We start from the raw sequence: 13,099 nt of genomic DNA, 5'->3' as shown, positions 1-13,099 counted from the left end.
TCTGTTCGTTTTAAGTTTCAATGCTACTCTTTACTTTCAATTGAAAAAACTTTCCCATGTTTATTTTTTCATTGTTTTTTTTTATAGTAATTTTAGAAAATTCTGCGCCCTTTTCATTGAATTTCTGTTCCCCCATCACATATTTCTCCAAGGAAAGATCCTCCCACATAGCCCCCTCCCCTCAACCCCACCCCCAAAGCCAAAAAAATCCCCTGAAAACGACTGTACACTTGCCAATAACCATTATTGTATGTAAACACTGGTCGAAGTTTGTAACTTGCAGCCCCTCCCCCAGGGACTGTGGGGGAGTAAGTCATTCCCAAAGACATAGTTATTATGGTTTTTGACTATGCGGAACAAAATGGCTATCTCAAAGTTTTGATCTGTTGACTTTGGAGAAAAAATGAGCGTGGGAGGGGGCGTAGGTGCCCTCCAATTTTTTTGGTCACTTAAAAAGGGCACTAGAACTTTTCATTTCCGTTAGAATGAGCCCTCTTGCGACATTCTCGGACCACTTGGTCGATACGATGACCCCTGAAAAAAAAAAAAACATGCACCCGTGATTTGTCTTCTGGCAAAAAATACGAAATTCCACATTTTTGTAGATAGGGGCTTGCAAATTTTGCTATAGTGTTCTCTGATACGCCGAATGCGATGATGTGATTTTCGTTAAGATTCTGTGACTTTTAGGGGGTGTTTTCCCCTATTTTTTAAAATAAGGCAAATTTTTTCAGGCTCGTAACTTTTGATGTCAAAGACTAAATTTGATGAAACTTGTATATTTAAAATCAGCATGAAAATTTGATTCTTTTGATGTATAGTTTAGCATCAAAATTCCGTTTTTTATAGTTTCGTTTACTATTGAGCCGGGTCGCTCCTTACTACAGTTCGTTGCCACGAACTGTTTGATAGTCTGATGAGCTTTGAAAGTGGGTATGCTATTTCTGTTCTGCACTCATGCAAAAGACAGGGGTGGAGGCCATCTGGCCCTGCAGACTTATTTACATCCAACAAAGCAAGCTGTTTCAAAACAGACTCCTCAGTTAGCTTTAGAGGTGGTATTGGTTGAGTAACAGTATATGAGGGAGGAGCTGACTAGCAGTTTCTGGTATGAAAGTTGATGCAAACTGGTTATTTAGGATCTCAGCTTTAATAGCTGGGTCTGAAACTGTCTGATCATGATGGGTCACATCAGGGACAGAGTGCCCATTTCAACATTTAACAGAAACATACTGCCAAAACAGCCTGGGGTTATTTTTTATATTTTCAGCTAACTTTTCTTCATGACTCCTCTTCAGTTGTTTGATAGAATTGGTGGCCTCATTCCATGCCTTTTGATTCTTCTGATAGTTTGCAGCTGTTTTCTTTTTATTTTAAAGCGTTTCCAGGTTCAATTCTTCCTATTCAGTAGTTTGCTAGTTAGACAAGTCATGAAGGGTAGTGTTTTTGCCTGTTTCCTCCAAAATGTTCTACTGTGAGCTTTTATAAAAACTAGCAAAAAAGCTTTGAAATTCTGCCAAGATTCTTTGATGTCTGAAGTGACTATGGTATCCCAATCAAAGTCAGCAAGTCTCTCAGAGATACACTTGTTGTGTTGTTTAGGAAGAGGTTGAGTAGTAGCCAAGCACAGTTCTGTGAGGATAGCAGCATGATCACTGTTACCAATAGGGGCAATAAATTCATTTTTAGTCCACAAATCTGGATTATTAAGAATAACTAGGTACAGTATGTTAGATGTTTGACCATCTCTGTACCATGTAGGTTGGTCAACAGTTTGGAACAGTAAATGTTCAGACAGGCAAGTAAGAAATGGAGACTCCTGTTCTTTGGCTGAAAAACCAGAACCATCAACCCACTCATAATCAGGAAGATTGAAGTCACCAAGAATCACCACATGTTGGTTGCAAGAGTCCTTGATAATATCAGAAATAATATTAGCAAGATATTGTTCAGATTCAAGGAAAAAGGGAGTATTAGGACTATGATAAACCACCCCAAGTGCTATTGTAGAGTTACCAGGCTGCAGTCTAACCCAGACATTCTCAACCCAAACACAGCAGTAGGAAGAGGGAATCGAAGTGCTCACCTGAAGACTGCTTTTGACATATATTCCAACACTTGTCCTGCAGGCAGTGGACTCAATGTTAGATATGAGTTGGTACCCACTGATTTCAAGTACTTGGGCTGTTAGCGGCTGTCTCACATTTTTGGGGCATATCTCAGATATGGCTGCAATATTGACTGTTTCTTTTGCTAGGCGGAGATGGAGCTCTGGAACCTTGTTGCAAAGGCCATTGGCGTTCACACTAAGAATCCTTAATTTTCCAATATCATTTGCATGACAAGTTGCACTTTTGGTTGTGCTCTGCAGAGATGATTTAGTTGCAAAAATTACACCAGCAGAAAGAGGTTCAGTTGATGAAGCACCAGAAGAAACTGTTGAATTAGCACTAAAAAATGGGAAATACTTGAAGACAGCTCACTAATACATGAAACATCATCATCAACTGAGACAAACAAACTATTTAGTCTCATCTGGTGACAATAGTCTGTCCAGATGATTAACATTACAGCTTAGTCCAGAATCATCCCTTGCTGTGGAACTGCAGTCTGCAGCAGGTCTGCGTCGTTTTTTATGACGATTTCCAAGTTCCTGATTGCAAGATTATTTTTTCACCTGACGCTGTCCTCTCTTTCAGTTGCTAAACAAGCTCTCTGTGTTTAAGGCAATCCTCCCTGGACTGGTTGGATCGAAACTGGATGCCTCCTCTGAGTTCAAACGATTTCTGAAATGTTCAGACGATCAGTCTATGGGTATTAAGTTCAATCAAAAGAATAACATATAGAAAAATGCATGGTAAATATTGCATAATTCACATAAATGACCTATAAATAAAGTGGACATACAACTCAATGCCTTTTTTATACCCTTTGTGAATATAATAATCATTTTTGGCTCAAAATTTAATTTTAACCTAAACTTTCTAACCTTATCCAAATATAGGCTACAGGCCATATTATATATTTCTCATGTGTTTTATTGATTCTCAAATTTGTCACTGTTGGTTCAATTTATGGGTAAACCATTTTTAACAAGAGTTACACTAACTGAGGTATATAAGCTTAATCTAAACTAAGAGAAAGAGGTCTTATCTTTGAGGGTCCATAAGTGCTTAAAATTGAATTTATGCTGATAATAATTATTATATTCAGAAGGAGCATAAAAAGGCATTGTGTGGTAAGCTCACTTTATTCATAGGTCATTAATGTGAATTATTTAATATTTAGCATCATTTGGGCTATATATTTGCACCTTAGGGGGTTGGGGTAAAATAAATTCCTGAAATTCCTAAAATAAAAACACATTTAGGAATGATATAAGTAAGTGTTTTAGGACTTTTAGAAGTTGCTTTTAAAAGTTGCTGAACTTAAAAGTGCTTCCTCCTGAACAACCTCAACTGTACATTGATACCTGTCATCGTTTCAGCAGTTTAATCACTAAAAAATCTATATTATTCCACCTAGAAAGTAGATTGCTTTGTCATTGTTTTTTTTTTTCAAGTTTACTTTACTGCACTTTACTGAAAACAAATTATATTTAAATGTTTCTACTTTTTTGACTTTAATATATCAAAAATTATTATAAATTTAAGGGATAAATATCAGCATTTATATATTAAACTATCAGTCCTAATTCATTTGCTGTTGTTTTTCAGTAAAGTGCAAATTATGTTCTAGTCTTCAGAAGACATGTGGGATGTCAGCTCTACTCATGTTAATTTCTCTTTGTTTTGAGTTTGACTTGGTTATTTGTTGTAATTTCTTTTTGTTTCAAGTTTTGTTTACTTATTGATAGTGATTTGTGGTAGTCTAATGCTGGGAAAACTTTTTGACTTTATCTCTGCTCATTTTTAGTTTAACAGAACTTTTTACTTTTCTTTGAAAAACTTATTTTGTGAAAAAAGTTTAGTAAATTAATTTAGGTTTGTTTTTATTGGCATATTCTTTTTCACAGAAAAAGAAAAAAACATTTTAAATCTTTTTCTTGAACAGTTTGTGGTAACAAACTATAAGTAAGGCATGACTCAGCTCAATAGTAACTAAAACTCAAAAAAATAATAATAGTGTTTAATTTAGTTTCATGCCTCCTCTAGTTGACCTGAAATAGAAAACTTGATACCATTTGCAAAAAAATCTGTCTATGCTCTTTGACAGATTGGATACACTTACACTATTTTGATTTGGTTAAATTTTAAGAGCAGAAGTAATAACAGAAGTACCCCCAAAAGTTTGAACATAATACTCTCAGTCATTCTTGGGATACAGCTGAGATACATTATTGACCATTAGCATTAGCACAGTGCATTTTGATTTAATCTCAAGGCAACATTTAGTTTTTAAATATAATGGGCAAACTCATAACTGTGGAGGGTTGGCCTAGGCAATAGCCCAAGAGATACAGTTACAAGACAATTCAGCTATGCTGAACTAAATAGCTATCTTAAATTTTGATTGGAAGTGTTTGGAAAATTATGAGCTAAAGAAGATTGCCCTCCAATTACTTTTAACTCTTAAAAAGGGTACTAGAACTTTGAATATCCAACCAAATTAGCTCCTTTAAAATATCAGTGATACTTGCTATGATAGAGCAGTGCTGTCTATAATATTGCTATATCAAAATTTTCATTGGAAGTGTTCGGAGAAATGAAGGACACGGGAGGTATTTGCCCTCCAATTAAGTTTAACTATCAAAAAGAACACTAACCCTCTTAATTTCCTATTGAATGATCTTTTTTTGAAGTTTCTATGTCAACGCTTTCTATAAAAAAAAACCTTATATGGCCCCAGGGCATTACTTACAACCTTCGACTAAACTTGAACAAAATGACTATTTCAAAAGTTCAATTGGATGTGTTTTGGGAAAGGGTGGGCGTGGGAGGGGGTTAGTTGCCCTCCAGTCACTTTCAAATATTAAAAAGGGCACTAACTGTTTCAATTTCCAATCGAATGAGCCCTTTTTGAAGTTTCTGCGACAACTCCTTTGATATGAAGTGCCCTGGTCTGAGGGCTGTAGGGGGGGGGGGTTGTCATCCTCAAATACATAATTTCCAGAGCTTTCAATTACGTTGAACAAAATGGCTATTTCAGAATTTTGATTGGATGTGTTTTGGGAAAGGGTGTCCGTGGAAGGGGGGGGGGTATTTGCCCTCCAATCACTTTTGACTATTAAAAAGTACACTAGCTGTTTCAGTTATCGACACGACAACTCCTATTAGTTAATTATTAACTACGTAATAATTGACTACTATAAGTAGTCAATTATCGACTACAACAACTCCTTTGATACAAAGTGCCCTGGTCTAAGACAGGAAAAAAATAATGCATTGTGCCAACATCTTTCTTTACTTAGGCAGCGCTATTGCACTGCCTGTGATTCCAAATATATAAGATTCATTAAGGTTAGTGTTACCCATCAAAAGCTACAAGCCTTTGAGAAAGTGTCTTATTATCAAAAAAGGTGGGAAACACCCCCAAAAACTCAAAGAATCTTAACAAAAATTGCATCATCAGTTTCAGCATATCTGAGAACCTCACTGTCAGGGTTTCAAGCTTTCATCAGCAAAAATGTGGGATTTTCTATTGTTTTTTTTTGCCAGAAGAGAGATCATGGATATGTTTTATTTTTCAGTGGTGATTGTATCAAACCAACATCATAAGAGATTGGGAAAGGGTACATTCGAACCAAAATTAAAGCTTCTAGTCCCCTTTTTAAGTGACCAAAGAGATTCCAGGGCACCTAGCCGTCCTGCCATGTGCCTTTTCCCCCCAAAGTGATTGAATCAAAATTTTGAGATAGCCATTTTGTTCAGCCGAGTTGAGAGATCCAATAACTATGCCTTTAGTTGTAACAGGACCCCCTACAGCCCCTTTGGAAAGATCTTTAATTTATGAAATTTGCCCATTGGTTTCATACAGTGTTTGTTATTGGGAAGTGTACAGACATTTTTCGGCGGGGGAAATCTTCTGCTGGGGGTCAGTTTCCATGGGAAGAATTTTTGTGGGGAGAGAAGTTTCCCGGGATGAACTTTCCAGGGAAAATTTTAGACTGGGGGGAAGATTTTCATTGGGTTTGGAATTGTCTGGGGAATTTTTCAGTGGAGGGGGATTTTCCATGGGAAGATTTTTTAGCAGCAGAAATTCTCCGAAGGGAAATTTTCTGTGGAAGCAATCTTCCACTGGGATGAGGGGATTATTTCCAGGGAAAAAATTCCATAGAGGGGAGGGATTCCCGGATTGATCTGAAAAAAAAACGATTAGGAATTAAAGTCTTTTTTTAAATGAAAGTATGCCTAGGAGAATTTTTCAGGTGGAATCATCTGCGAGAAAGTTTCTGGGGGAATTTTCAGCAAGGATGAAATTGTTCAGAGGTAATTTTATGGGAGAGAAACTTTCTACAAAGGGGTTTCCTGTAAGGGGATGGAAATTTTCATAGAGGGAGCCAGATTTACAAAAACTTCCAGGAGCAACATTTAAACTCGAAACGAACAGAAATTATTCTGTATATGAGGGGGTGGCCTGTTGCCCTTCTCCTCAATATCTTGCTTATACTAAAGTTTGACTGTTTGTCCCGTTTTTTTTTTTAAGAACAACTTAAACACAAGTGCTGTTTAATTATAACAAGAAGCTTTTTAAAATACTTTATAACTATAATAAGAAGCTTTAAAAAACTTTAGCATATAATTTCTATTTTTTGGGTTTTCATTTATTTATTGATTTTGATTTGTGGTAGTTTTATGCTTGGAAGATTATTAAACTTTATTTCTGCTCGTTTTTGGTTTAATTTAGTTCTTTACTTTTCTTTGAAAAACGTGTTTTGTGGAAAAAAGTTTTAAATAAATTTTTGTTTGTTTTTTATTGGCATAGTCTTTTCCATGAAAAAGAAAATAATATTTTAAATCTTTTCGTTTTTTTCAAACAGTTCGTGGTAACGAACTGGTAAGGAGTGACCTGGCTCAATAGTAACCGAAACTCTAAAAAACGGAATTTTTATAACAATAGTTACATCAAAAGAATCGCATTTTAATGCTGATTTTAAATATATAAGTTTCATTAAGTTCAGACTTGCCCAACACAAGTTACGAGCCTGAGAAAATTTGCCTTATTTTAGAAAATAGGGGGAAACACCCCTTAAAAGTCATAGAATCTTAACGAAAATCACACCATCAGATTTAGCGTATCAGAGACCCCTACAGTAGAAGTTTCAAGCTCCTATCTAATAAAATGTGGGATGAGGGATGAAGCCCTCATATACGTAATAAAAACATACGAATATAGAAGTTCGTTACGTAAGTTAATTCGTAAGTTACGCATGTTTTTACTAATAAAAACGTTCATAAAAATTAAAAATTCTAGTTGCCTTTTTGAATAACCAAAAAATTGAAGGGTAACTAGGCCTACTCCCCCGCTCCTTTTTTCTCAAAATCGTCCGATCAAAACTATGATAAAGCAAATTTCTTTTTAATTATTCATGTGCGGAGAGCCAAAATCAAAACATGCATTAATTCAGAAATGTTCAGAAATTAAATAAAAAAACACACGTTTTGAAACTGAAAGTAAGGAGCGATATTAAAACTTAAAATGAACAGAAATACTCCGTATATGAAAGGGGCTGTTCTGAAATGAAAAGAAAAAATAGTACTACTTTTAACAACTCATTGCATCACCAAGCCACCTGATGTCGACACAGGTACATTTTATCAAGATAATATCTGAATTTTTTAAGGTATAGCGTGAATGGCTTGCAAAAAACCCAAAAGTACTACTACTAACAACTCACCGCAGCACCAAGTTCCCTGAGGTCGACACAGGTACAGTTTATCATGAAAATATTCTGAAATTTTAAAGTTATAGTTGGGTATGAATGGCTTACAAAAAAAATAGTACTGCTACTAATAACTCACCGCAGCACCAAGTCACCCGAGGTCGACACAGGTATGATTTATCATGAAAATATCTGAAAATTCTTAAGTTGTAGTATGAATTGTTTATAAAAAAAACACAAAAATAGAACGACTACTAACAACTCACCGCAGTACCAAGTCACCCGATGCCAACACACCTACGTTTTATCAAGAAAATTAATTTTAAAAACTTTCCACAAGACAAGTTTTTCAGAGAAAAGCAAAGAGCTCCATTAAGCCAAGAACGAGCAAAAAATAAGTCAAATGATCTTCCAAGCTTAAAACTACTACAAATCACTATCAATAAATAAATTAAACTCAAAAGGAATAGAAATTACAATAAATAGCCGAGTAAAACTCAAAACGAGCAAAAATTAACATGAGTAGGGCTGATAACCCCTTTGCTTTCCAAAGACCAGATCATAATTTGCGCTTTACTGAAAAAAAACCCAAAAAAACTAATGACCGTGGATTGTAAATTAATTTGACTGTTGATCTTAATGTAAGTAAAATTTATTATCCCCCCTCCAAAGCGAAGATTTGGGCCCTTTTTCGGTCCACCAGCTAAACAGGGAGAATGCTGCCCAGTTTCCGCCCTCCTCCACCCTCGGTCATTTTCTCTTTGAAGATATTCTTGATAAATTTATTAACAACAATTGTTAATAAATAACAACATTTTTTAGAAACAATTGCCTATGATGTAAAATTTATTTTGCTTCAAATTCCCTTCGAAATGTCGACAAGAATAAACCATACCTCGAAAGGCCGCTCAAAGTAAATGTCATTGATCAAGATACAGCTTCTGAAAGTTTTCCCCACATGTAAAATAACGATAATATTTTAAGTTTTAATTAATAAAAGTCAATTATGTGTTATTGTTGATTTTATTTTAGGCCCAAAGCAAAAAAGAAGCTGAAAAGATTGTAAAGAACATTATTAAAATAGTTGTGAAAGTTGGATTCCTGGCCAAAAATGATCAGTTTGGTAGAGAAGAATTAATTGTGGCTGAGAACTTCAGGAGAAAATTCCATTCGTTATGCATGACGGTAGTGAGCTTTCATGAAGTTGACTTCAGCTATGATAGGACCTTCCTGTTGAAGGCAAGTAACTTCGGCTGTATTTGAATCTCAAGAAATCTTTTGAATCGCTCATGATTTAATCTAGACGTATTGTTACTTGTTCATCCTCTTAGAGCGATTATCTACATGCATAAAACGAGAAACTTACGTGTCTACATAATTTTATTTCAAGAGGAAAGTTATCCTAAACAACCATAATATACTTAGTCTTTAAAGTTTCGTTAAGTTCATTATTTTGAATCTAGCGCTATCGACATCCTTTCTAAAACGCAGCTAAAATGTAAATTCATCGAACTTATTGAACAATGTTATTCAAATATTTTCAATTACGATGTTGATTATGTTCAATGAATATAAATTCATTTAAATGCTCTTGTACATATCCCAAACGTATCCCAGCCAAAAATATGCATATTGACAAATAAAAAAGGAGCAAGAATTGAGAATAGGGTTGGAAAGAATCCAAGTTATATCCATATAGCACTTTTATGTGCCGTTTATTCCAAAGCTATAATGCTAGTTTAGCCTGTTCAATATCCTGTTATATCCTATGACACGGCTAGTTTAGCCGTGTCATAAATATTTAATACTACCTTAAATCAATCAATACTCCGTTTAATCCAATATTCTCCACCCTAGAGAGCAACCTTATTGTTGTTATCGTGTTTTGGACGTTGTAGAGTGTTGATTCTCCGGATTATAGTATTGTCACTAATAAGTCATGCAATTTGAGTCAATATTGCCCTTGTACTACTTACCTGCTTGTACTTGCAGCATGATCAGGCGTTTACGCCTGACCCCGCATCCAAACAAAGCTTCCGAATAAGGGCCTTCCATGATGGCCGTTCTTGTGCCTATTCGTTGGCAACCTTTAGCCAGCGCTTGTCCCATTTTGTGCCGAGTATTCAGAAACCTCCAGCAGGCTCCTGATCTCGGCTAACGAGCGACCACCAGTTTTTTAATGGCCCTCCCTCCTTGTCTTCTATACCATGTTGATAAGGTAAAAGAGAAGTATCTGTATGATAAGACATTCTTTAGAAAGACGCAAAACACGTCCAAACCAGCCGAGCCATCGCAGCTTGGGTGATGCTTCAGATTTTGCCGATGTTGAAACAGTGTTGGTAGATATCGTCCTTCGAACTGAGATCTGATACACGGAAGCGTAAAATTTAACGTCTAACGTAAATTCAACTTTCTATGGTGGAATTTTTCATGGAGGGATTTTCCACGGAGTCATGGCGTATTTCCTGGGATTATTTGGAAAACGATCAGAAATAAAATAAAAAAACAGTTTTTTCTACTGAAAGTAAGGACCAACTTTAAAACTTAAAACGAACAGAACTTATTCTGTATATAAGGGGGCTGTCCCTCCTTAACACCCCGCTCTCTGCGTTAAAGTTTGATCTTTTTTCTCAATTCTTTAAGAAGGATTACTAAAACACAAGGGCCGTGTAATTAGAATCAGAACCTTTTTTGAAAGTTCTTCAACAGTTTTAGCGTGAAGAGAGGGGTATTGCTGTGGGGGCAGCCCCCCTCATAAACGGAATAATTTCTGTTTTTAAAATTTTAATGTGACTCTTTTATTTCCAGTAGAAGAAACTTGTTTTTTTTTTATTCAATTTTTTGAAGAGATCATGTTTTTCGACTCTGCACCATTTAAGGATTTTAGCGCCGTACTATTGATTGGTTCTGTCTGGGAAGTGATAAAAACATCCGTTTCGATGCATTTTCTTGTTTGAACTACAATGTTTATAGTTGTTTTACATACAACCTGCAGATTATGCTATGCATAGTATTATTCTATGTCATTCAGCAATGCACATCTCAGCATTTTACCTTTTGTTTAAATTCTCAGAGCCAGATCACTCTTGCAACCATTAACATAATTTTTACTCCAAAGAAATTACAAACATATCCTTAGTTTTCCGATATATATTAAAAGTTTCTGGTCAATGGTTCCTTAGAAATTCTTACAAGACCATTTTCCGTGAGTTCAAGGGTGGCTTGTTAAAGTGTACTTTGGTTACGTTTATGTTGTACTATGTGTATGTAGGTGCAATTGAATTTCAGTAGTAAACTAGGGGTATAAAAGTATACGAAGGTCTTAATACCCGTATTGCATTTATCAGGTTCATTTATTTTTCAATTATATATACTTAACATACTACGTATACCAATATCTGGCAGAGAGACAAGCTCGTTTTTTACAGCTAAAACAATTAAAGTAATAAATAACGAAATATATGGATAATCAATCAAAGAAAGAAAAACAGGAACAAATAATAGGCATAATAGTAATTACTCACCAAGCCACAGCAGACATCCCACCAGACGATAAAGCAATGGGAGAACAAGAAGAAAATAAAGACCAGAGAAAAAGACCCAAAAATAAACACTAAACTTGTTCTTAGTTTGAAATCGATATCTGCGAGTTGATATTTACTAAATTGGTGAATATGTCTGTGTTTAAGGCATTGAATAGCATTTTATTGCGATACAACCGAAAATACCTTCTGTGAGCTCGTCCAAATTGATGCTGTTGGCTTGAATATGTGGAAATACATAGCCTATGTAGCCTACGGTGGATCCTTGGACTCGGCTGTAAGCAAACTCTTCTTCACACTACACTTTCCGTCTAAGACGCAGTTCGAGACCAAGTCCAGAAAACTGCTCTACAAGTTGAAATTGAAAAAGAACGAGTAAGTAAATGGATACAGTGAACAAGTAGATGGAATAAATTCAGGGCAGGTTTTCTGGAAGAACTTAACAATTAAATTGAAAACATACCATCTCTTTATGATTCATCCAATCTGAACTTAAAAAACACCGACTAAATCCAACATGTCGAAGACATTTTTTTTTGCTGAGAAGCCAACTAGCTTTGATAGCTAAGCAAGAAGCAGTTGTAGATAAAGTAAAAAAAAGAAGCAAATTTGTATTCAGGCTCACCATGTGAATTTCTTTAACTTCAAGTCTTTATTCGAATTTTCTTCCGATTCTCATGGATCTGATTGGTCAAAAGTTAAACAATGTTGAACTGATGATTTAGTTTGAGACAGCATTCGGAACTGCCAACTCGTTCGAAGAAGAGCTTCAGACTTGATCTTGGACTGAGTCCAACCTATGAACGCTATCTACTGTAGAGCTAATTTTTTGATAAATGGAAGTTCTATACCTGAAAGGAATGCCTAGCATGCGTAACCTAAGTGTTCTTCCATCTTTTACCTCTGATCAGGATAATTATAATCTTAGCAATGCCAAAAATTGTGTTCAAGTTCCTTTTAATCCTTGTGTAAGGTCAGATTTTAATCCTTTAATTCCGAGTCATACTGTGTGGAATAAGTTGCCCGAATCAGTTCGAAGGTGCCACTCATTCGGTTTGTTCAAAAAAATGTTAAAAATTATTTGGCTTCTTAGAAGTTATTTATATATTATTTCATTGGAGTCTATTTAATCTACTTAATTTATCTAGTCTATTCAATCTATTTAGTTTTGTTTTCTGTAGAATTTATTTTATTTATATATTCTTTTCTTCTCCTGTTTACTCTTCTCTCTATGATTAAGTGATTATTTAAATTTGTTGTTGTTGTATTTTTCTTTTCTGAGTAAATGGCTCGTTTGTCTTCCCCCTTCTTTAATTTCCTTAACTGCGAGTCTCTATTTCGAAATTTTTGCCATTTCTCGTGGATCTGATTGGTCAAAAGTTAAACAATGTTGAACTGAGGATTTATTTTGAGATAGTATTCGGAACTGCCAAATCGTCTGAAGAAGAACTTCAGACTTGATCATGGACTGAGTCCAACATATAAACGCTACCTACTGTAAAGCTAATTTTTTGATGAATGGAGGTTATATACTAGAACGGAATATGCCTCGTGTTTTCATCCTCCTTCATATGGGCACCCGCGAGGAGGATGGAGGGGGGGTGACTTGGCATTTAATCTTTATTCGAGACCTGGAATGTAAAATGCAATTTTGTGGTTCATTGGCCCCTGTTGGTGTAGGATTGAGAAGAAGATAAATTAGGACTTGTCGAGAGCTAAAAAATCTTCTCTGGGG

General features: G+C 35.5%; 2 protein-coding genes across 4 annotated transcripts in view; one reads left to right on the top strand and one right to left on the bottom strand.

Annotated features, from left to right (window-relative positions):
* LOC136037655 (tumor necrosis factor alpha-induced protein 8-like protein) overlaps positions 1–13,099 on the top strand; it is a 41,605-nt gene that overhangs the window by 6,118 nt on the left and 22,388 nt on the right. Inside the window, exon 2 of the mRNA XM_065720382.1 lies at positions 8,855–9,061. Within this exon, the coding sequence (XP_065576454.1) occupies positions 8,855–9,061 (207 nt within the window). The remainder of the gene's footprint in view (positions 1–8,854; positions 9,062–13,099) is intronic.
* The window catches only part of LOC136037654 (tubulin polyglutamylase complex subunit 2-like), a 90,189-nt gene that overhangs the window by 70,565 nt on the left and 6,525 nt on the right, over positions 1–13,099 (bottom strand). The gene's annotated exons all lie outside the window — the stretch shown is intronic.

The sequence above is a fragment of the Artemia franciscana genome, chromosome 17 (genome assembly GCF_032884065.1).
Source record: "Artemia franciscana chromosome 17, ASM3288406v1, whole genome shotgun sequence".
Classification (NCBI taxonomy): Eukaryota; Metazoa; Arthropoda; class Branchiopoda; order Anostraca; family Artemiidae; genus Artemia; species Artemia franciscana.
This window is presented reverse-complemented; position numbering and strand designations above follow the sequence as displayed.